We start from the raw sequence: 25,776 nt of genomic DNA on the forward strand, positions 1-25,776 counted from the left end.
CACAGTCATTAAGTGTCTGCCTTCGGCTCAGGGCATGATCCCAGCGTTCTGGGATCGAGCCCCACATCAGGCTCCTCCGCTGGGAGCCTGCTTCTTCCTCTCCCGCTCCCCCTGCTTGTGTTCCCTCTCTTGCTGGCTGTCTCTCTCTGTCAAATAAATAAATAAAATCTTAAAAAAAAAATACTTGCTGAACATTATGTTACATGAGACTTAAAAGAACCTCTGTATACTTTATTAAATAAAATTTTGTTTCCTTACTCTTAATGATTATATTTATAACATAATTTATTTCTACTCTTTTTTTCTTAGTACAGTGTTTTAGACAACTGATACCCTAATGTTGCAGGATTTCTTTTCCTTTGGTGCCCACAGTTCTTGGTCACGCCACTTCAAATAAGGAAGAGGTAGCCTAGACCAAGAGTGGTGGGCAGCAAAACAAAGTTTATTGAGTGATACTACGAAGCTCCCGAGGAGGAGGGAGGGGACCTGAGAGGGTTGCCACTGGAATTTCTAAGTCTAGGGCTTTTTATGGGCTTGTTGGTGGGCTTTTTAAATCTGATTAATCCTCCACTTGCCTATCACCCAATCAGGTTTTTGTCATCTACCTATCATGTGGGAAAGGGTGGAGGGCTCCTTCCAGGGTGGTGTAAAGTCCTTTAAAGGGTGGTTTCCTCTTCAGGTGCGCCGCTTGTCCCTGCCTGCCTTTCTTCTAACTACCCTTCATTACTAATAACTATTTTGTCATCATTATTACGGAAAAAATATTGATTTCCAAACAATCAAAATATTTGTGAACACACAAATACACTGGGAATTTCCAGAATGCTATTCTAATAGGTAAAGGATTTGGAAATGTTTTTTTTTCATGCATTTATTCATTCAATTCCTCTGTAAGTTCCTCTGTAAGGAGGAGAAAGATTTTGCAGACTTTTTTCATTGTTCTATGTCCCTGGGCCATAAATAGTACTCGGCATATAGTAGGCACTCTGTAAATGTTTGTCAAATTCACCAATCCGTTCATTGAACAAGCACTTATTGATCACCGTAGGTACTCTCTGCTAGATGCTGAAGAAGCAAAGCTAAGGAAGTCATTGTTCTTGTCTTCAAGGAGCTGAAGGTATACTGGAAGAAATACATACCCTGTAGTGATACAAATATGTTAATATAAGCATATAAAGGAGAGTAATTTATATGGTGGGCACTGGGGCTAGATGAATTTTACAGGGAAACAGATGTTTAGAAAAGGATGTAATAATATAAGAAAAGAGAGGGGGCTCCGGGCTTGCTCACTTGGAAGAACATGTGACTCTTGACCTTGAGGTTATGAGTTTGAGCCCCACATTGGGTATAAAGATTGCTAAAAAAACAAAAACAAAAACAAAAAAACTTTAAAAAGTATATATGAGAAGAGAGGACATAGTTGGAAGAGAAATCGTGGCTTGTGATTCGGGAATCTGTCCCGTTCAAATTGCTCAAACCTGACAAAGATGAATTTGAAAGTATATTTTTCTGATGGTTGACTATTTCACTACAGTGGTACCTGCTAAAGATGCACTGATAAATTTGTTGCTTTGTTTTAGTCAGCTGTCTATAGGGCCACTCTTCTTTAAATATCCACTACTTTCAATTCCTACCGAAATATTTTATTTTAAAGTAATATCTTCAGAGGATCATAGATTTATGTGTGGATTTCCATATCACTCAGGTGATTTCAAGTACTGATGCTAAATGTATATACTTGAGCAACTGAAAGTGGGTTCAAGCTTAACAACAAATTGCTCTCCGATTATTACAGCTTGAAGGGGAGCAGAATATGCCACCCCAAAATATGCCACTTTTGCATGTAGATTATTTTGAGCTGAAGACAATCAAGACCCAGCAGACTCAAGAAAAGCTTTATGTCTCTCTTAGCTAAAGAATTTACATATGGGATCTGGCTCAGAGAGAGAGAGAGAGACAGCTATAACCAGAGATATCTTTTATCTGAATGACCTATCTGTATGGCAGGACAAATATCTAATTACCAAACATCTGCTCTTCTTATCATCCTCTGAATCACCGTCCTCCCATTTGAAGCTCTAGGCTCCTATCCCATTTCTTAGCTTAGAATGGCATATAAACCTCAATCGTCTGACTTGTCCTTGGGTCTCTTGTGCTTATGGGGCTCCCATAGGTATATGTAGTTAGTATTTCTCTTGTTAATCTGTTTTATATCAGTTTTCCATCCAAAGAATCTAGAAGGGTAAAGAGAAATTTTTCCTCCTCAACAGAACTTTAAAAATTCAATCTATTTGGGGTTTAAATGGAACATGCCCATGGTCCCCTAGTTAGCAAGTGGAAAACCAAAGACTTAAAATCAGTTATAAGAAAGAGGTACAGTGGAGATAAAGTTTTCAATTAACTTTGTCTGAATCAAAAGGGATGAAATTACTGACCACTCGAGTCATTTTCAAAAGCATAAGCTCATCCATTTATTCCAAATGCACTTACTTCTACCCTCTTGCTTTTGGATGCTGGGGCTACAAAGGTAAACGAGACACAGAGTCTTCCCTGAAAAGGAGCACTGTTCGGTGAGGAGAGATGGGCTCAGAACCATTGAAGATACCTACAACGTCATGGAAGAGTCAGGAGACAGCACTGGCCTGCCCAGAGGAGTCAGAAAATGACTCTCAAGGAGCTGCTTTTGCAATTATTTGAAGGATGATTTCTTCATCCGGTGAGGGGGGATGGACTGCAGGGAGAGGGTAAGAGCCTATGGAAAGACACAAAAGTGGTAGGCTTGTCTGGAGAACCGCTGGTAGGAAGGGCATGCATCATTCAAACCTTCCACAAGTATTTGAATGTTGACTAGATGCTAGGCTTGAGAAGCTAGAAGTCACTAATCAAGAACTAGAGCAGATTTAGGGAGGGTTAACATGTTAAGTATGAGGGAATTGGCAGAGGTGAAGAGGGGAAGAAGCTTAGGAAAGTTCTAAGAGGAAAATGTAACAGTAACTACTATCTTACCATATGCCAGGCCCAGTTTAAAGGGCTTTATATACAATCACATTTAAATACATATTATCATAGGTAATCTCTTGAACAAAAGGATAAACAGACTCATTGAATAAGTAATATGCCCCTGGTCCCGAAGTTAGCAAGTCCATAGCCAGGCTTGTTTATCTGATTCTGGTGCCCTTGGCTTAACCACCAGACTATTATTGTCTCCCCAGTTGCAGACAGAACTATCAGTTTTAGGGATGACTGAAATCACAGGCTTGGTAGACATTTTCCAGGTGGGGACTGATATTGGGAAGGAACTCTGGGAATAATAATGCAAATGGGGAAGTTGGTGAAAACAAAGTAATAATTCTATTTCTAGACTTACTTTATTGTCAAATTATTTTTAGTGCCGTTTAGTAAGTCAAGAGTTGAATTTCACTGGGCTTAGCCGGGTTAAGTCATCTGGACATCTGTAACCCACATCAAAACCAGGACGAATCAAGAAGTAATTCGAGTTTTCTGGCACTCTTGCCTCAATAATCTAGGATCTAGGGCAATGTTCTAAGATGGTCCTCATTTTTTATTCTAAGGATTTCTTTTTCATGTGACCAAATACGATATATACATAAATATAAATATAAACATATATACATAAATATAAACGTATATATAAAAACATATAAATATATATATGGGCTTGTTGGTGGGAGATATATATATATATATATATATATATATATATTTATTTATTTATTTGGTGGAGGAGTATGTTTGGCCACGCTGCCGATCTTGGAGAGCAGGCGATTACTGATCACTAGTGTTTTCTGGGCGACACAGTTGCACTAACCCCCTCCCCTCCTCCCCCGCCCCCTCCTCCCCGAGTCTGGAAAGGTGCAGGATCCGCTAAACCGTGCATCGCACAGCGGCGGCCGGAGCAGACGCGGGATGGTCGCGTGTCCCCAGCAGAGCAGAGGGGGGCAGCCAGAGAGCCTGGGGAAGGTACGGGCAGAGAATCCGGGCGCGTGGCGGCGTCTAGAAAGAGCAGAAGGTCAACTGAGCGGCGGAGGCAGTTGCCGAGTGCAGGTGTGGAAGGGGCTGCCTCAGGCCCACCCTTTGCAGCCGAGGGGGCGGGGAGCCAGGCCAGGGAGCCGAGCGGGGGACCAGGAGACTGCGGACGGGGCGCGCTCCCCTGGCACTCTCTAGCCCTCGTTCCCTACACCTCAGGGAACGGCCCTCGCCCCGGGGCCCACTGTGCCGGCGCCAGCACCGCAGCGCCCGCGGCGGCCGCTGCTGCGGGGGGCCGGACGGCCGCCAGGGGGCGGGAGCGGCGGCGCGAACAATGGCCGCGCTCGGCCGCGGGCCGGCGGGAGGAGGAATGGAGCTAGGGCCGGCGCCGGGCGCGCGTTCCGGGTCCGCGGAGGGCCGGGAGCGCGCGTGCGCGCGGGGCTGACTGGGGCGCGGGAGCGGCTGCGCAGGCGGGGGCGCGCGGCGCGGGCCCGGGAGGGCGCGGCGGGAGCGCAGGGAAGGCGGGCGGAGGCGGGGGGCGGGGAGCCCAAGGGGTGGAAGCCGGCGGCGGCGGCGGCGGCGGCGGCGGCCGAGCGGGGTCAGTCCTCTGTAGTGCTTGCCAATGTTGGAGCCGTTTGCAAAGTGTCCCTGGCAAGAAGGTAAATACCCTCGTTGGGGGCGTCCGGGAGGCCTCGACTTCCGCCCCGCTGGCGGAGGAGACAGAGGGCGCTGGGGAGCCTTGCAGGTCCGCTGCGCGCGGCGAACCCCGAGAAGAGCGGCCCCTTAGCGGCCTCCCCTCCCCCGCCCCTTCCCTCCCTCCTTGGGCTCTCTCCTGGCGGGAGGGGGGAGGGGAAGAGGACTGTGGGGGTGCTGAGCCGGGGACGGGGCGAATGAATTGGGGGGGGGGGGGCGTGTGTGGACGGTTGGGACGACACAGGTGTCCGGAGGGGAGGAGCCGGGAGGAAGGCTAGGAGGCCGGCGTAAATGGAATGCCGGGGTTGGGGGAGGGTGGGGGAGGCAGGCACCCGACGGAGGGCCCTGAAGGTGGGATCTTGGGGGCCCCCGTGGGAACAACCCGAAGGGGGGACGGTGGGTGAAGCGGCAGTGTGGGAGGGAGGGAGGAGGAGGGCCCGAGGGTGGGTCCCTGCGGAGGGGAAGGGTGGGGAGGAGATGGAGCGAGGCCCTGGAGGGTCTGCGGGGAATGGCCCTGGGGGCGCGGGAGGAGCGGCGGGCCAGGGGCTCGCCGGGGGGTGGTGCTGGTGGCTATTTCTGTATAATGGGCAAGTGGTGAAGACGTAACACGCCGAAATGGGGAAGGTAGGTGGGGCCGAGGGGCAAAATATATCCTATGACAGGCAAGTTCTTCTGTGGCTCGTAGGAACTACTACCGTGATGGCTCGGCTTAAAGGGGTAGTTGGCAGTTAGTGACCTTGCCGAGGTGAAGGGAGTTGGGCGGAGAGACAAAGATCAGTTACAGAATCCGCGGTGTGAGGGCAGAGCCTCCAGTCCCTCCCGGGGAGAGCCGGGGATTGTGGTGAGGGGAGTGTTCTGCAGAGGCAATCGAGGAGATGCTGAACTGGGATTCTTAGGGAGGGGGGCGGGGATAATGGCTTCGGGGGTTCTGGAAGTCCCTGGAAATATGTGCAGAATTTTGCATTTGTGAGTAATTTTCTTGGGAGAGGGTCCGTACTCGGCGTGACCCGCCCCCCCCCGCCCCCCAAAAGGTTAAGAACTGTTGGTGTAGAGATGGGCCGTTCAATTAAGGGAATGTACTGAAGGATTTTAAAGTGGGTTGTTCCTGCAGAAAGGATAGAGACGATCCTTTAAAGGTGTATTACTGTTAGCTGAAACCCTTATTTTTAATGTTTGATTTCACAATTTTGGTGAACTTTTGCTGAGCATTGCTTCTCTTCTGATGCATCCTTACATTTTAAGAAACCGTGGTGAACACTTGAATTCAAAATTGTGATGGGAAGGCAGGATAATAGTAACCTTGTAGGAGAGAAGATTGCAACATTTCCCCGGGAGGGTATTTCTTTCCTAGTCCTTTCTTAAGACGATGCAAATATACTGTTGTGAATTGAGCTGCAGTGGAAAAAAAAAAATCTTAGTTAATACAACAATCAAACCCAAGACATCTTGCATCTCAGTTGTTTTGTAACATGGCAAGTGTTTGATTTTTTAGTTTGTCTATATTTTACTGCAAACCAGAGATTGCACGTATCACTTGAATTGTAGATCTGCTGCATTTTGCAGCAGGCCTGTATTAAATTTGTGAGGCATTTATACCAAACTATGTGGTGTGTATGCTGTTGTTGTTTTTTTCCCTGCTGTGATTTCAACTGAAGTTACCATTGCCACATTTCATTACATAGCAGTGTAGTTTGAAATTTATTTCTAAGTGATTGTTAGTTGGTTAGGATATGGTGCATATTTCCTAACAGATCACTGAATTTTTCCTCAAAAATCTGCTTTGTATTTGTAAAAATGTTGCTGTATAATCAGAATATGTATTAAGTACAGGTAGAATGGCATATAATTTTTAACTTTTTATTTGGAAATAATTTCAGGCTTATAGAAAAGTAGCAAGAACAATACAAAGAATACTCTTGTAACCTTTACTTAGATTCACCTGTTACCGTTTTACCCACTTATCGCTAGATCTCTGTCAGTCATATGTACATAATATTTTTTTCCTGGACCACTTGAGGGTAAGTTACATTATGCCTCTTTATTCCTTTTTTTTTTTTTAAAGATATTATTTATTTATTTGACACAGAGAGAGACAGCCAGCGAGAGAGGGAACACAAGCAGGGGGAGTGGGAGAGGAAGAAGCAGGCTCCCAGCGGAGGAGCCTGGTGCGGGGCTCCATCCCAGGACCCCAGGATCACGCCCTGAGCCAAAGGCAGCCGACGAGGCGCACCCGCCTCTTTATTCCTAATCAGCATGGAAAGCCATTTACATTTTATATTTTAGCTTACTTGGCTTGCCTGGAATGAAGTTCTAGGAAAGAGTGGGTTGGTTTGGTTTTCAACAAAGAATATCAAGACTATCTAAGATGATCATGAAACTTTTTAGTGTGTAAACAATACGGAAAGTGAGGCTGAGTGGTTTTCCTGTTTGGGATCAGATTCTGGAAGATATAATTGGTCAATATGTTGGGGTTGGGTTTTTTTCTTTGTAGCTAACCTCTCTACTATTATGCTCCCCTTTTATACACTCTGAGTTCTGGGTGTCATCATTCATGTGTACAGATCATAATAAAGAGAGAAAAACCTAGATTTTACAAAATTGAATTGTGTTAATATTAGAATAGTTGGAGAGAGGCACGGTATGATCAAATTATGTGTAGATACACTTGTGCCTGTTATAGGTACTCAAGAAAATATTAAATGAGTGTCTAGAATCTATAGTTACAATTTATATTTATGTATGTATAGTCATTTGATTTTAAATAAGTCCCCAGAGTTGTATATAGGAGCCTTACCATTATGTCGTCCTAGAGGTCAAGACCTTTGTGACAGGAAAAATTTTAAGAAGTGAAATCTTTGTAAATTTAGTGTATAATGAAGAGATGAGGACTTCAAACCAGACCATACTAGGTTTTAATCCTTGCAGTGGACTATGGGGATGTAATGCAACTTCTAGAGAAGTGGAGATAACACCTACATCCTAAGGTCATGAGGATTAAATGAATTAACATAAAAATGACAAAGTATAGTATGTGGTATATAACATTAGTGTCTGATAAATGTTACGTTTTCTTTTTTCTTGGTTGGTGGTGGGATTTCTATATACTTAGAATCTTTCATAGGCTCTTAGGAGATACTAAAATTTATATTAAATTATTTTGTTTTTCTTATGTAAAAGTTTTTTTGGGTACATACTTTTAAAAAGAAATGAGAATTTAAAAAATCCATTTTTTAATGCTTTTTAAGGACCCCATGAATTTTTTAGAGTAAGAAGTTTTGAGCTGATATTTAGTTTAGTTTTATGGTATTTTGGAGCCTAAGAATGGTGTTAGTAAATGTTTTTGATTTTCATATTGTCAAACAAGACATTTAAGTGAGGATTACCTGTCAGTTGTGGGATGGGTGCTGATATAAAAATTTATAGATAAATTAATTTAATAATGCCATTTTATGAAGCAGTATTTAATTGTTGAGGATTTTATAGATTGAGTTTTGTACAGCTTTCAACTTACCAGCTGGGCAAAATGTAATCATAAATGCAGCAAGTTGCAGCAGCAGCACATTTCAGATACACGATGGACTTGCAGTTCTTCCCGAGCAGCAAGTCTTCTACAGTTAGTAGTGACCTCTCGCCATAAACGGCCCTGTTTCCATTTAGTAGCTTGGAATCTGGAACTGCATGTCCTAATGTGCCTGACTGGGTATCACTGTAGGGCATTTTTGGGACATGTGAATAGGTTTCTCTAAAAGTACTTAGCTGTAATTGGAATGAACTGTAGCTGGAAACTTTTTTGACAGAGGAGGAGAGGTGGATTTGATGAAATCATAGGCAGTGTAAAACTGCTCTGCCTTTCATTGATATTTTATCAAGTTTTTAAAATATAGGACAGTAGAGCAGGCATGTCTGTAGAGGAGAAAGGAAGTGTTAAAGACGTGTCACTGGGCATTCTGAATTGTCCATAGTGTGGTTGTGAATTATAATCTTTATATTGATGTAAGTGTAATAAAATTTGTTGGTAAAAAAGGAATAACTTCGGAATATTACCCAGTTACCTCACAGAGTGCTATGATAGACATAGTTTCATGTTTTAATTTATACAGATCTTTATAATTGTGAATGTGAGGCTTACAGAATACTTAAAATTGTATGGTCAATTTTAAGCAAATAGGTGCTTTTATTTTTGTTTCTTCTTAAAACTACCTTTTGTATATCAGAACGTTAGAACTTTAAAAAATGTACCCTTATATCTTATTGTGCCTACTTCTTGGAATCAGTCGCTAGTGTTACAAACTCTGATATTGAAGAGCGCCTGTATGTTTATTGCAGTGTTATTTATAATGGAATATTATTCAGGCATGAATGAAATCTTGCCATTTGCAACAACATGGATGGAACGATGCTAAGTGAAATAAGCCAGTCAGAGAAAGACAAATACTGTATGATTTCACTTATATGTGGAATTTAAGAAACAAAACAAATGAACAAAGGAAGAAAAAAGAAAAGAGGCAAACCAAAAAATAGACTCTTAACTGTAGAGTACAAGTAGGTGGGGGTGGGTGAAAGAGCTGAAGAGGATTAAGAGTACAGTTAATGTGAGCACTGAGTAATATATTGAATTGCTGAACCACTATAATGTACACCTGAAACTAACATAACGCTGTATGTTACTTACATTGGATTTAAACCCTAAAACCTCCGATATTTAAGAAACACATTCAGGTCTATAGATAAGCATCTGTTACTTTTAGAGGCTTACATCAAATAATACAAAATAGAATTTCTCAGATTTGGTGAGTGCTTACTAAATAATGTTAGATTCTAGAAAGTAAGGGACACTAAGTCACTGAGATGCTTTTAGTGGTTTATTCACATTTTAGCTCCAAATGACTTGTTTTCAGTTAAAAAAATGAATATTGGTTGGATCTGTATTTTTAGTTATAGCTAGTGTATTTTAGTACCATTTGACTACTCCCGCACTTTTTAGTGATTTCATCTTTTGAATAAAATGTAAATGTTGAAGTTTCATAATTTATCATTTTCAAGTTCTACTGTAACTCATTTGGTCATGTTAAACAGGGAATTAATTTTTTTGACCTACCTAGATATGTTCATTAATACCTAAAGCGCCATAGGATTATAGAATTTTAGAGTTGAATGGGATTGTCTTATTTATTGTTGCTTAATAAGCTACCCCAGAAAGTAAAGGCTTAAAACCAACAGTTATTATCTCAGTTTCTGTGGGTTAGAAATCTGGGTGCAGCTTACCTGGTGCTTGTGACTCAAGGTCTTTCAGAGTTTACAGGTAAGCTGTCACTGGGACACTGTTCTCATCTGAGTGTTTGACCAGGGGAAGATCTGCTTCCAAGCTCATTCATCTAGCTCTTGGCGGGATTCATTTGCTTGGGGGGTATTGGACTGAAGGCCTCACTTTCTTTTGGGCTATTGGCCAAAGGCCTCTCTCGGTTCTGTGCCAGCTGGGACTGTCCAAGGGGCAGCTCACAATATGGCAGCTAGTTTCCTTCAGAGCAAACAGGTGAAAGAACGAGAGCAGGTAACACCCAAGAAAGAAGTTGTGATCTTTTTGTAACCCAATATTGTGAGTGGTATCTCATTATTTCTGTTGTGTTCTATTTGTTAAAGGCTGCCTACCACAATGACTTTAGTTTACTTTTTACAGATTTAAAAGAAAGAAAGAACGAAAAATAACTCAAAGACACACAGGGTAATTTACCAAGGCTCAAAAGGTAATCTCCTGAAGAGCTTGGACTAAAATTCAAATTAAGTTATCTTCAGGCCTTGTGCCATTTCTACAGCATATGATTCTTTTGGAAAATATAAAAATTGTTACAGATGCTGAGGCCACTGTTATAAGATAGATATATATGGAAAACTTTCAGATTCATTTTGAATTGACCCCAGTTTGCCATCTTGAGAAAATGGTAGCCATATATGTATGTATGTGAATCTCTGTGTGTGTATATATACACACGTTATATAAATATATAGTGTGTGTATGTGTGTGTGTGTGTATTAAGAACCTCTGTTTCTGAGAGAAAGTTTAATATTAAAGCTTCATAGCATAAAAGTTTCTACCCAAGTGGTTGGATTTAGCTCTTTTGCTGCCTATCGAGACTGTGTTGTGGCTTTTTAGATAATTGGGGAGGGGGCCGTCTGTACATAATTTAATTTTCTTTATCTTATTTTTTTTAGTAGGCTCTACGCCTAGTGTGGGACTTGAACTCACAACCTCTAGATCAAGAGTTGCATGCTCTACTGACTGAGCCATCCAGGCGCCCCCTTTATTTATTTATTTATTTATTTATTTATTTATTTATTTATTAAAAGATTTTATTCCTTTATTTGAGATACAGAGAGCAAGAGAGAGAGCATGAGCAGGGGAAGGGGCAGAGGGAGAGGGAGAAGCAGGCTCCCCATTGAGCAGAGAATCTGACTTGGGGGTTAGTCTCAGGACCCTGAGATCATGATCTGAGCCGTAGGCAGATGCTTAACCAATCAACTGAGCCATCCAGGTGCCCCCGCCATAATTTACTTTTTATGTAAACTTACCATTATAAGAATCCATGATTTATTTATTTATTTATTTATTTATTTATTTATTTATTTATTTATAGATTTGGGTTTTCTGCCCTTCTTTGGTATCTGTTTTTAAATTAAGTGTAGAAGAGGTTTGCCACATGAAAGGAAATACAACGTGGTGAGGAGGTCTGACCCAGAAGGAAACAAATCCAAATGGAACAACGGGATGTGTCAGGACGGTGATTTCTTTTTCTGAAGATTTTATGTGAAATTTTTTGTTTGTGCTATTTTTATAGCGATGATAAACAAAACCACAAACAGAAAAAAAAATCCAGCTGGGTAATCTTAACTGTGTACTCTTCCATACCACCTAGAGGACTATGTATTGCATTTTCTTTAGGCTTAATTTAGCTTATAGAATTTGGAAACAAAGCTCTTTAAGAACTTACTAGAGAAAGGGGAGTGTATATTAAATATTAATCTGAAATTTTTAGATTATTTTTAATAGCTTCACTTCTGCTCAAATTGTCTTAGAAGTGTAGGACCAGTAGGGACATTTTCCAACCTAGATCTGCACTGTCCCCTATGGTAGCCACTAGTCACGTATGGTTATTTAAATTTAAATTAACATGAAAGAGAATTTTAAAAAACTTAAAGATTTACTTTCTTGGTTGCGTTAGCCACATTTCAGGTGCCCAGTAGCCCTGTGTGGCTAGTGGCTACTGGATTAGACAGTGCAGATATAAAAACATGTGTATCATCGTAGAAAGTTCTATGTTGATCTAGATCTACTCCATTTTATATTTGATTTTGATCAAGGACATGTGTTTAAAGTGCTAATCATTGAGATCACCAACTAAGTTGAACTTTATTTCTTCATTTTCATTTTCCAGTTTTTGGAGCCGTGAGGGATACAGCAGTTTGGTCAATATTGTTTTAACATGCTTCAAATAAATCAGGTGAGTTTGTGTTAAGGCATGTCCTACTTAATATGGTGCTTGGGCCATACATTGTGGAACATTTTAACCCAGCTTTTCTGTAACCATAACCCTGACCACTGCTTTGTAGAGCAATTACATATTATATATTCATCATAGGAGACTGTGCAGGGCAGATCGTTTAAGGATTATAGTGATAGGTCTGAAAGTTGTTCTGAAACTTTTGAGTGTGCAGAGCACAAGGTGTGTCTGGTCTTTTTGATGTTACATCCCCCCAGGACTTGGTGTATTCAGCATGTTTACAGTTGTGATCTAGCTTCAGTAGGCGGCAGTTTTGCAGACTGAAAGCTTTTCTAGTGACAATCTTATGAAGCAGTTAAATTAGTGTGTTAGAAAAAGTTCCTTTCCTAGGGCACTGGAAAAGGTTAGAAGGAAGTGCCTTGCTAAATAAGCTTTAGCATCCAATGTCTTAGACTCACTGAAAAAAATATTTTCCTCAGGTCTTGACATTTCTCCAAGAGCTATATACATTTAATCTTATCCTTTCTGAACAAATAGGGCATTGTATTATAATATTAGAAAATACTTTGTTTTATTCCAGATTTTGTAAATTGGGAGAAGTAAGTAATTTGATTGCAAGGAGTAATGACTCTCGTGTGTGCATGATTTGAGGAAGTGATACAAGCCTGCCCCTACGCTGTTCGGGTCACCTTGCCTAAGTAACACCGTCTAGTGCCTGGGCATCACACGCATCTCTAAACCAGTGACTTCTAAGTTCATACTTAGTCTAGATCTCTTTCCTGAGCTCTGGACCCATGTAGCAGCTACCAACCTTATCTCTTAACTTGGGTGTCTTTTTACATCTCAGAGTTAACATGGGCCCAGGAAACAATCTAAATGCTTCCAATCTAAATGTTTCAGTTCCTGGATTGGGCAGGGTTATTCCAGCTGCAGGGGCTCTGCATAGATTACCCCTGCCTGGGCCTCTCTTTCCCTCCCCTGTGGTTGGCTCACTTGACTCCCAATCCTACTATTTGCTCTCCTAGTACCCTGCCCTTAATGACGTTCTGACATTCGCAGTTACATTCAAATATGTGATTGTTTGCTTAACATCTCTGTTCCTTATGAGACCATGTGCTCCATGAAGGTAGCAACTTTGCTTGTTTATTCTTTAATCTCCCCAGGTCCTAGAATACTTCTGGCTGTATGTGGTTTTTCATATATTTGCTGAATAAGTGGATGGATGGTGCTAGGGTTGTTACTAAAGCAAGGAGATTGCCATTCTTTTCAACAATAATCACATAATTGTGTTGTCAGTTTAGGTATTATATGCTTGCTTTACACCAATGCTATTAACATAAAATCTCTTTCTTATGCAAAGTTGCTCTTTCATTTTCTGCTTGTACTAGAAAATTTTCTCATGCAATAAATATTGCTTTCATCAAAGATGTTACTAATATAGGTTTAAAGAAATCTTAAAGCTGTACTATGCTTAGTGCTTTTTGTTGCATAGTCGCTGTCAAATCCCCTTGGATGCATTGATGGAGCTTATATGTTGTAGGTTGTGTTGATGCTAAATGTATGGATACCTGCTGTTAATTATACAGGTGCAGTCAGAATAATTTGTTTCATAGTCTACCATAGACAGGTGGAAAGAACATACATTTTATGCCAAGCAACGTCACTGAAAATTATAGATTAGTCCTAATGAAGATTTACTGTCCGTGCTACTGGTCATGTTGAATCAGGCCCTACAAACAATTTTAGGCAACATTCTGCAGGGCCACAAGCAGTTCCCTGTGCTTTGACTAGAAATTGTACACAGTGCTTAGAGGTGTACATGCTTTGCTTGTAACACACATGTATTTCTAGACTCACCTCAGGATTCTCTCTTGTTATCGACTAAGTTTTATCCCCCCCAGATGTTCAAATCTGAGGGGAAAATCAATCTATTTTGGAATAGAACTTACAGAGAAGACTCTTTTCAGCCAAACTTAAAGTTGCATTGAATTCTTAAACTTAGGAATGATTGATGTTTTATCATTTTCATGGTGACTGCTTTCCTATTGGAGTGTAGGCTCTCAAGATAGTGTGAAAAGGCCTGAAAAGGTGATTGAAGCTGACACCTTAAAGCAGTTGAGGTTTTTACTGCGTGAGTTTCAACACTGTCTTCTGGATTAGTACTGAATTTGTATTTGAGAGGTCTTTTTGTTTGTTGTCTTAAGATGCCTGAGTAGTACTAACAGATTCTTCCATGGGTGTTCCTAGAACTACTTAAAAACAAGGCTATTGAAATATTTTACTTGATGCTAATTCTGCCTGACATGATTATTATCAGGGACCACGGGAATGTTCCATGTCCTATTATAGAGACACTTCTGCCTTTAAATTGTAACTCTTCATTTTTACTTTTGCCTTTTAAGAATGTGTGTTGTCCATGTGCTACTCATGTAGAAAAATTAAGTAGTAGAGATAAGGGGAAAAAAATCACAAATAATTCCCCTATTCTTTTACAGAGATAATCACTGCTAACATTTTGGGGTCTATACCACTTCTAGATTTTTTTCTATGCAGGTATGTTTTTATGTGACTATATGTTACTTTAAAAACCTGGGATTATATAATATTCTGAAGTGATTTAATAATTCGTAGTTTGGAATTACTAAAATTTGTTTAATCAAACCCTTCTTGTTGGACAGATTTTGTATTACAGTTAGTGCCACAGTGATTTTTTTTTTTTTTTTGCATATAACTATGTTCCTTTGTCCAGTATTTTCTTATAAATAATTATTAGAAGTGGAAATCCTGGTCAAACGGGTATGTAGATTTTAAAGATATTTGATGCATAAATACCAAAAATACAAAAAAAATCTATTAGAATGCCTGTTTTCTTACTTTCTGACAAATTTTCAATGTTTGCCAATCTGTCTGACAAAAAGTGATATTTTAATTTGCTTTTCTATGATTTGCTTCTATTCGTTGTTCTTTTGTGTTTTGTCTTTGTGAATTGTTTATATGTGTCTACTGGTAACTTTTCCTTTTTATTTGTAAATAAAATTTTTTGGATTATACCCCCTTGAGAATTTTTGAGCTACTATTTATAATTATTACTTTATATTTTTCATTCATTATTCAACAAATAACTAGTGGGAATCTGTGTTTCCACAGTACTGTACTAAGTAGGAGTTTGGTATATTTTGAACCTTTCTCCCTGGTGATTAATTTAAACCCCCAGGGAAAGGAAACCCATTTTAACATTAAGCTGTAGGAAATATAAATTAAGAAGGCACGTGTGCTGTGAAATAATATTTTTAAATGAGTGGCTGAAATAAGGCAGAGTTTTTGGGATCAGTTAATGAGGCAGACCTGACAGGGCATGTGTTCTACAGCGTTTAAGGGGAAGCCTGTATTAGGCAGCTGTAGCATTGGGAGAGGCCAGCAGGAGGGGATTAACAGAAGGCTCTGTAGTCTGGTGGTTTCTTTGAAAGAGTTTTTGTTGGGAACATGGGAACTAAGAGAAATCTTTAAGAGCTGACTCAAGTGGAATGGGAGGACAGGCAGGACAAAACAGCATTTCAATGCCAGAAGAGTAGGAGAACCCTATAGGGCAAGAGGGAGCCAGGTGTTATGTAGGAAGAATAAAGGTGTACCAAGATACACTGTAAAGTGTAAAGCTAGGGTATGATTATCAAGAAGTTAAGGCCTAGAGTTTAAGGGATAATGATACTTATCTCACAGGTTTGTTGTGAGGAGTAATTGAACTAATAACAAAGGCAAAATGCTTAGCATTGGCCCTGGTACTGTTGCTACTGGTATTAATATTGCTGTTGCTATTGCTGTCTGGCTCTGGAGATTGTTGAGAAAGGAGGGCAGACATTTAGGTTAGTCATTAGAGTAGAGTAGTTGTTTGGGGGAATGAAAAGCACTTGGGTGTTTTTCAAGTCCAGGTCTGCTGTAAGTGCTCTCCTCTTTCTTGCCATAGGCACCAAGAGCTCTATTCTTTTCTCTTAAAAGCTGCTGCTACTTACTCTTAGTTATTTTATCCAAGTCTGGCTGTGGAGTAGAATCTGCCAATCTCTGTTGAAGCTGTAGGATGCCATCTATAGATTGAGGACTAAAAAAATAACATAAGGAAGTTAAAATATGTAAGAAGGGCTTTGGCTTTCTGCTGTGTTGGCATAACAGGATTTTTCCTCTGTGTGGCCAGCTTCCAAGATGGCCCTAATGATCCCTGCTTCCTGATATACCATTGTATAATCCTTTCACACATTGTGTGGCCAATAGAATGTGGTGGAAGTGATGGATCATTTCCAAGGATAGGTTATAAAAGACATTGTGGCTTTTGCCTCTTCTCTGTCCCTTTGTGCTGCCCTCCCCTCTCCCCGCTCCACCTCTTGCTCATTCAGAGTAGTTAGCTGCCATGTTGTGAATGGCTCTATGGAGAGGCGCATGTAGTGAGAAATTGAGGCCTCCTGCCAACAGCTAACAAGGAACTGAGGCCTCTAGCCAACAGTGTGTGACTGAGTCTTCTTGGAAGCAGATTTTCCAGCCCTTGTCAAGTTTCCAGCTGTAAACTACTGGCCCATCGACATCTTGACTGCAACCTCATGAGATATCCTGAGCCAGAACCACCTAGCTAAGCTGCTTCTTGATTGCTGAACCTCAGAAACTGTGTGAAAAAAATAAATGCTTGTTTTTTAAGATGCTAAGTTGGGGGTAATTTGTTATGCAGCAATAATATACTCTTCCTCCTTAAACAACTTGAGAACATATAAATATGTAAACAATGATTTTTAGACATTGGATGGCAGGTGGCATCAGACTGATCCCTGAGAGAATGGAAACAAATGAGGTAAGCCCTTCTATGACACCAGTTCACAGTAGAGCCTAGAGGTTGTTTATAGGCTGCAGTGCAAGGAGGAGGAACCAAAACAGAGCCCACCTTTGTTGAGATTAGGAAATAAAGACAAGTGTTTGGGAAGGCCAAGATGGTTAGAATTGCAGGGCAGAGTGCCAGAGAGAAGAGACTTGGGGGAAGAGGGGTGAGTATATAGGTAAGTAGAAAAGTGCACTCAAGCATGAAAACATTCTGGAGATCTGCAAAGGGTGCTTCTTGAGTTTTTGGCTGTGTTATGATCTGTAGATGCATGACAAGACCTAGTCAAAGTCAGGGAAAGAACTACTGGAAAGCAGTAAGAAAACAATTTCCAGAATTCATACAAGGCATTAATAGTTTGTGTCTAGACTATCCAGAGTCTAAAGACCTTGTAATACATGAGGCATTGGGAAGAGTCCTCAGAAGGCTTTGAGTGGTCCCAAGTAACTTAACTGTGCACCAGAATAAAGTCCAGCATTAGAGGAATGCAAGACAATTCAGAATCCAACAATAAAATTTATGGTTTTAATCATTGACTCAAAAATTATAATGCTTGTTTCACCTTAAATAAGGACAGATCAGTAAGGAAATAGAGGACTTGAACAGCATTATAAGCCAGTTAGACTTAATAGACATACACAAAACACCCAGTAAGAGCAGAATACACATTTTTTTCAAGTGCACATGAGACATTCTACAAGGGATAGTCCATATGTTAGACTACAAAAAAATCTCAATACATTTTAAATAATTGAAATCATAAAAGTATCTTCAGTCACAGTGGAATGAAGCTAGAAGTCAATAAGAATACCGGAAAACTCACAATTATGTAGAAATTAAACAACACACTCATAAATAACAGGTCAAAGAAGAAATCACAGGGGACATTAGAAAATAATTACAGACAAATGAAAATGAAAACACAGTGCACCATAATGTAATGAGATACAGCAAAAGCAGTGCTCAGAGGGAAATTTATAGCAGTAGATACCTATATTTAAAAAGAAGAACTCAAAAGAACTCAAATCTAATTTTTCACCTTACGGAAAGTAGAAAAAGAGGAGCAAATCAAACCCAAAGCAAGCCAAAGAAAGGAAATAATAAAGATTAAAGTGGAGATAAGTGAAAATAGAGTATAGGAAACAATATGATCAACAAAACCAAAAGTTGGTTCTTTGAGATCAACAAAATTGACAGACCTTTACCTAGACTGACAAAAGGGGAAAAACGGAAAGACACATATAACTAAAATCAGAAATGAAAGTGGAGATATTGCTGCTGACCTTAAAGAAATAAGGAAGGTTATAAAATAATACAATGAACAACTGTATATCAACAGATTGGATAACCTACATGAAATGGACATATTCCTAGAAACACAGATTACCAAAACTGACTCAAGAAACAATAGAAAATATGAACTGATGTATAACAAGCAAACAGATTGGATTAAGAATAATAATTTAAAAATCCCTCCCAAACAAAGAAAAGTCCAGGACCAGATGGCATTACTGATGAATTTTATCAAACATTTAAAGAAGAATTAACACAAATTCCTCTGAGACTCTTCCCAAAAATAGGAGAACAGAGAATACTTCCTAACTCAGTGAGACCAGCATTACTCTAATATCAAAGCCGGACACCATGAGAAATAATATGGAAACTATAGATTGATATCCTTATGAGTATCGATGCAAAAATCCTCAACAAAACACTAAGACGCAACCAACAATATATTCAAATGGTTATATGCCATGTCCAAGTGGGATTTATCCAGGTGGGAATGCCAGAGCAGTTCAATGTAGGAAAATCAATCAGTGGAGGAGGAAGGGAAACAAGCAAACAGACATCACTAGTTAGTATGGGAGACTTGACAAAATGTAATAGAAACACTCTAGAACTAGGAAGAGAAGGGAACTTCTTCAATAGATAAAGGAATTTATGAAAAAACCACAACTAACATCCAATTCAGTAGTGAAAGACTGAAAACTTTTCCCTATGATCAGGAACAACACAAGGGTGCCTATTTTCTTTTTCTTTCTTTCTTTCTTTCTTTCTTTCTTTCTTTCTTTCTTTCTTTCTTTCTTTCTTTCTAAGATTTTATGTATTTATTTGAGACAATGAGCAAGAGAGAGCACAAGTGGGAGAAAGAGCAGAGGAAGAGGTAGAAATAGACCCCCCCCCCCCCACTGAGCAGGGAGCTCAATGTGGGGCTTGATCCTGGCACTCTGGGATCATGATCTGAGCTGAAGGCAAATGCATTACTGACAGCCACCCAGGCACCCCAAGGGTGCCTATTTTCACATTGCTATTCAACATTGTGGTAGTAGTTATAGCCAGAGAAGTTAGGCAAGAAAAAGAAAACATCCAAATTGGAAAGGAAGAAGTAAAGTTATTTCTATTTGTAAACAGCATGATCCCATATATAGAAAACCCCAAAGAATCCACGAAAACCCACTAGAGCTAATACACAAATTCAGAAAAATTGTAGGTGCAAGGTCAACACACAATAAATTGCGTTTTGTATACCAGTGGTAAATAATCCAAAAAGGAAACTAAGAAAACTGTTCCATTTAATATTGTCCAAAAGCATAAGGAGTTGAAAGATTGGTGTGCTGAAAACTATAAAACATTGTTGAGAGAAATTAAAGACCTAAATAAATGGAAAGACATTCTGTGTTTATAGATTGGAAGACTTAATATTGTTGAGGTGTCAATACTATGCAAAACAAGGTATAGATTAAATGCAATCTTTATCAGAATTTTAGTGAGCTCTTTGAAGAACTGGAAAAGCAGATTCTTAAATTCATACGAAATTGCAGTGGGCCCAAATAGCCAAAACTCTGTTCTTGAAAATGAATAGAGTTGGAGGTCTCATACTTCCCCATTTCAAAGCACTATAAAGCTACAGTAGTCAAAACAGTGTGGTACTGACGTGAGGATAGACATAAACCAATGGAATAGAATTGAGAGGAGAGAAACAAATAAATAAAACTTATACTGTATATAACATATATATATATATATATATCTACAATGATCATATCTACAAATGATCTTTGACGAGAATGCCACGACCACTCAATTCAAGAAGGAACAATTCTTTAACAGATAGTTTTGGGAGAACTAGATATCCACATGCAGAAGAATAAACTTGGATCCCTACTTCACACTGCATTAAAATATCAACTCTAAATGGATCAATGACCTAAATATAAGAATTAAAATCCTGACAACTCAACAACAAAACTACAAACAACCCAATGAAAAATGGGGAAAGGACTTGAATCGACAATTCTCTAAAGAAGGTATACAAATGACCAATGTGCATGTGGGTTTTTTTTTTTAATTTTTAAATTTTTTTAGTTTTTAGATTTTAAAAAATTTATTTATTTGAGAGAGAGAATGGACAGGGAGAGCGGTAGAGGGAGAGGGAGAAACACACTCCCTGCTGAGCAGGGTGCTTGATGTGGGGCTCGATCCCAGGATGCTGGGATAATGAACTGAGCCGAAGGCAGATAGATGCCCAACCAAATGAGCCACCCAGGCACCCCGGCCTATATACATATGAAGAAATACTCAGCCTTGTTAATGAAAGGGAAATGCAAATGCAAGCCACAATGACATAGCACTTCATGCCCACTAGAATGGCTAGAGTAAAAAACAAAAACAGTAACAAGTGTTGGTGAGGATGTAGAAACAAATGCTTGTACATTGCTGGTGGGAATGTAAAATGGTTCACCTTCTGTGGAAAACAGTTTGGCAGTTCTTTAAAAAATTAAACATAGAATTAGCATATGACCCAGTCATTCCTAGGTGTATGCCCCAAAGAACTGACAACAGGTACTCATACATATGTACACACTTGTTCATAGTAATACTATTTACAGTAGTCAAATAATGGAAGCAGCCCAAATGCCTGTAGATGGATGAATGGATAAACAAATTTTGGTATACACATACTATTGACTATTATTCACCTATCTATAAAAAAAAAATCAAAACAAAACTGAAGTACTGATACATGCTGCAGTGTGGTGAACCTTGGCAACATTTTGCTAAGTGAAATAAGTCAGACACAAAGGTTGCATATTGTATGATTCCATTTATATGAAATATCCATAATGAGTACACCTATATAAACAGAACTCAGATTGGTGTTTTCCAGGGCCTAGGGGTAAGGGAAATAGGGAGCAGCTGCATAATGGGTACAGAGTTTCTTTTTGGGGTGATAAAAATGTTTTGGAACTAGATAGAGGTGGTAGTTGCACAACATTGTGAATGTACTAAATGCTGCTGATGTGTTCATTTAAAAATGTTTAATTCAATGTTATGTCAATTTCACCTCAAAAAAAAAAAATTTAAGGAGTTGGCTTCAAGATGGTGATGTAGGAGATTCTGAGCTTGCTCCTCCCATAACAAATAAACAACTACATATGTTACGATTTCCTCTGAAAAAGACCACAAGACTGGATGAACAAAGCCTCTTCAGCAAAGGACAAAAAAGATAGCCTTGAGATGGGGAGAAGAGGCAGAGACATCATCTTGCGAAAACACCCATCCCAGGTGTGATACACAGTCAGGAGGGAACTCAGAAATACAAAACTTTTCCCGAGGAGCAGGAGGTTGGTGCTTCACAACAGGCATCCCAATCCTTAGGTACTGTATTAGAGAGATAAGCCACTGAAACACCAGGCTTTGACAACCACCTGGGATTATATCCAGAGAAACCATAGAACTAGGGAATGGAGAACTCACTCTTAAAGTGTTCGCACATATACTCACCCCAGGACCAGCACAAAAATACCAATTTGAAAAGTGCCTTTGTGAAGAAGACCCACTTGGTGATTTTAAGGCATCTGTCAGGCAGGAAACTGTTGGGACTCTCTCTGGAGGTGGAGACATTAGTGGGTGCCATATTTGTGACCTCATCCTACCTTGCTAATGTTGGTGCTGGTGGGAACCATTTTGTAATTGTATGTCAAATTGCCGAAGCCAGTGGGTGCACCCAGCTGAGAACCCTGCCCACTCCCACTGTGCAATCACATGTTGGCAGCCAGGTGAAAGTTCCACACAGCCACATGCTGCAGCTGAGTCAGGTGCCAGCCTCACTCACCCTATGCTGCAGACATGGTGTCACCACAGTAGACAGTGCATACAGCCCACATAGGGGATTTAGCTCTGGTGGTCAGAGGGGATTTTGCTTTTGAGGTGCATGTGACATCTCCTACCCAAGGCTAGGAGAGGTAGTTGATTTGCCTGATCTGTAGAAACAAACAAGAGCCAGGCAAAAGGAGGTGACAGAGAATATATTCCAAATGAAAGAACAAGATAAAACATCAGACAATGACATTAATGAAATGGAGATAAGCAAATCAACCTGATAAAGAATTCAGAGTTATAGGCCATAAAGATTCTCACTGAACTTTGAAGAATAGATGAACACAGTGAGATCCTTCATAAAGAGACAGTGTAAGAAAGCTCAAACAGAAGTTATAGAGCCGAAGAGTGAAATAACTGAGAACTACACTAGACAGGTTTAGCAGCAGCCTGGATGAACTGAATATTGGATCAGTGAGCTGATGATCAGCTGATGACAAAGCAGTAGAACTCATGTAGAGACAGTAGTGAAAAGAAAAAAGAATTTAAAAAAATGAAGATAAGGGATCCTTGCGACAACATCAAGTGCAGTAACATTCACTTTATATGGGTCCTAGAAAGAAAGAAAGAAAGGGGCAGAACACTTTTCTGAAGAAATAATGGCTGAAAACTTTCCTAATCTGGGGAAGGAAATAAACATACACGTCCAGGAAACTCGGCGAATTCCAAATAAGATGAAGCCAAAGAGATACACATCAAGATACATTATAATTAAAATGGTTAAAGTTAAGGAGAGAACCTTAAACATAGCAAGAGAAAAACAACTTATTACATAAAAAGGAAACCTCATAAGGCTATCAGCAGAGTTTTCAGCAGAAACTTTGCAAGCCAGAAGCGGGTGGCATGACATATTCAAAGTGCTGAATGGAAAAATAATTCAAAAATTCTTTATTTGGCAAGGCTATTCAGAATTGAAGGAGGGATTAAGAATTTTTCAGATAATCAAAAGCTAAAGGAGTTCATCACTATTAAACCAGTCTTATAAGAAATGCTTAAAGGGATTTATCTAAACAAAAGAAATGGCATTAATAACAATATATGAAAGTAAAAATCTCTTTGGAAAAGGTAAGTATATATTAAAAGTAGTGGATCAGGGGTGCCTGCGTGGCCCAGTCATTTAAGTGTCCAACTCTTGATTTCGGCTCAGGTTCTGATCTCAGGGTTGTGAGATTGAGCTCCCCATGAGGCTCTGAGCTGGGTGTGGAGCCAGCTTGAGATTCTCTCTCTTCCTCTCTGCCCCTCCCCACCCAAAAGAAAAGTAAATAAATAAAAGTAGAGGATCAGTCACTTATAAAGCAAGTAGGAAGCTCAAGAAAAGACAAAAATAGTAAAGTTAACTAAAACTATGATAGTTAAGGGCACCTGGGTGGCTCAGTTGTTAAGTGTCTGCCTTCGGCTCAGGGCATGATCCCAGAATCCTGGGATCAAGCCCCACATCAGGCTCCTCCGCTGGGAGCCTGCTTCTTCCTCTCCCACTCCCCCTGCTTGTGTTCCCTGTCTTGCTGGCTGTCTCTATCTCTGTCACATAAATAAATAAAATCTTTAAAAAATATATTTTGGAATATGTTCAAATTTAATTGCTAGCAATTCAAAGTAGCCCATTCTATACATAGTAAGTTATATATGAATCTCATGGTAACCACAAAGCAAAAATTTACAACAAATACACAAAAGAAAATGAGAAAAGAATCTGAACATAACAGTAAAGAAAGCCATCAAACCACAAGGGAAGAGAAAGAAGAAGGGAACAGAGGAACTATGACAACAGCCAGAAAACAATGAGCAAAATGGAAATAAGTACATACTTATAAATAATCACTGTAACTGTAGATGGACTAAACTCTCCAATCAAGACACAGGGGTGGAATGGGGGAAAAAAAAAAAAGAAAGCAAGACCTATCTATATGCTGCCTACAAGAATCTCACTTCGGAAGTAAGGACATACACAGACTAAAAATGAAGGGATGGAGAAAGCTATTCCATGCAAACAGGAATGAAAAGAAAGCTGGAGGGGTTCCTGGCTGCTCAGTTGGTGGAGCATGTGACTCTTGATCTCAGGGTCATGAGTTGAAGCCCCTTGTTGGGTGTAGAGCTTATTACAAAAAAGAAAAGAAAGCTACTATAGCCATACTCACAGCAAACAAAATAGACTTTAAAATAATAATTATAATAATAGACAAGGGTATTACATAATGATAAAGGAGTCAATCCAACAAGTAGACATGACATTAATAAATATGTCTGCATCCAACATAGGAACATCAAGACATATAAAACAAATATTAACAGACCTAAAGGGGAGGAATTGATAGCAATACAATAATAGTAGGGGACTTTAACACCCCACTTATATCAATGAATAGATCATCCAGACAAAATTAATAAGGAAACATCAGCCTTAAATGACACCAGATGGACTTAATGTATTCAGAACATTCCATTCAAAAGCAACAATACACAGTATTCTCAAATGCACATGGTATATTCTCTAGGCTAGATCACATGTTAGGCCACCAGTTAAGCCTCAGTAAATTAAAAAAAGATTGAAATTCTATTGAGCATTTTTTCTGATCAAAGTAGTATGAAATTAGAACTCAAGTACAAGAACAAAACTTGAAAAACCACTAAAATGGGGAGTTTGAATGACATGCTACTCAACATTTTTGTCATTGAAGATAGCAAATAAATAGTGAGAGACAAATGAAAATAGAACTCTGACGTACCAAAATCTTTGGGATACAGCAAGAGCAATTCTAAGAATATTATAGTAATACAGGACTACCTCAAGAAACAAAAATCTCCAGCAATCTAACTTTATACCTGAAGGAGCTAGATAAAAAGAACAAATGAAGCTCAGAGTTAGTAGAAGAAAAGAAATAGCAGAGATCAGAGCAGGAATAATTGAATAGAGACTGAGAAACAATAGAAAAAATTAATAAAGCTAAGAAATGGTTCTTTGAAAAGATAGTTGACAAACTTTTAGTTAGACTAGCCAAGAAAAAAAGAAGGTTCTAATAATCAAAATCAGAAATTGAAAGAGGAGAAATTATAGCTGACACCACAGAACAAAGGATCATAAGAGACCACCGAGAAATGTATGCTAACAAATTGTATAACCTAGAGGAAATGGATAAGTTCCTAGGAACATACAATCTCCTAGGACTGAATCATGAAGAAATAGAAAATCTGAATGAACCCACTACTACTAAAGAGATTGATCAGTAATCAAAAATCTCCCAACAAGCAAAAGTCCAAGACCAGATGGTTTCAGTGGTGATTTCTACCATACAGTCAAAAAGATTTAATACCTATCTTTCTCAAACTCTTCCAAAAAATCGAGGAGGGAATACTTCCAAACTCATTTTATGAGGCCTGCATTACCCTGATAGCAAACCAGACAAGGACACCACATAAAAATTTTAAAAAAATTACAGGCCAGTATCATTAATGAATATTGATGCAATAATAATAATAATAATAATAATAATAATAATAATAATAATTCTTCTTCTCCTTCTCCTTCTCCTTCTCCTTCATTTTTATTTTATTTGACAGAGAGAGATAGAGAGGGAACACAAGTAGGGG

The 25,776-nt window shown here is 39.4% G+C and overlaps 1 protein-coding gene across 24 annotated transcripts in view; it reads left to right on the top strand.

The window, feature by feature from the left end:
* Positions 1–4,524: 4,524 nt before the first annotated feature.
* The window catches only part of STAU2 (staufen double-stranded RNA binding protein 2), a 312,861-nt gene continuing 291,609 nt past the window's right edge, over positions 4,525–25,776 (top strand). For 7 of the 24 annotated variants that reach the window (XM_087864805.1, XM_045810145.2, XM_045810155.2 and 4 more), the window contains exons 1-5: positions 4,574–4,646; positions 12,111–12,176; positions 12,757–12,775; positions 14,672–14,729; positions 16,953–17,007. Coding sequence is in view for 3 of the 24 variants with exons in the window: in XM_045810157.2 (XP_045666113.2) it covers positions 12,159–12,176 (18 nt within the window). In the remaining 21 variants the exon portion in view is untranslated. Of the gene's footprint in view, positions 4,647–12,110; positions 12,177–12,756; positions 12,776–14,671; positions 14,730–16,952; positions 17,008–25,776 lie in introns of those variants that run through there. The other 17 variants (XM_087864799.1, XM_087864806.1, XM_087864810.1 and 14 more) reach the window with 11 other exon arrangements.

The sequence above is a fragment of the Ursus americanus genome, chromosome 9, assembly GCF_024610735.1.
Source record: "Ursus americanus isolate L20-20 chromosome 9, mUrsAme1.1.p, whole genome shotgun sequence".
NCBI lineage: Eukaryota > Metazoa > Chordata > Mammalia > Carnivora > Ursidae > Ursus > Ursus americanus.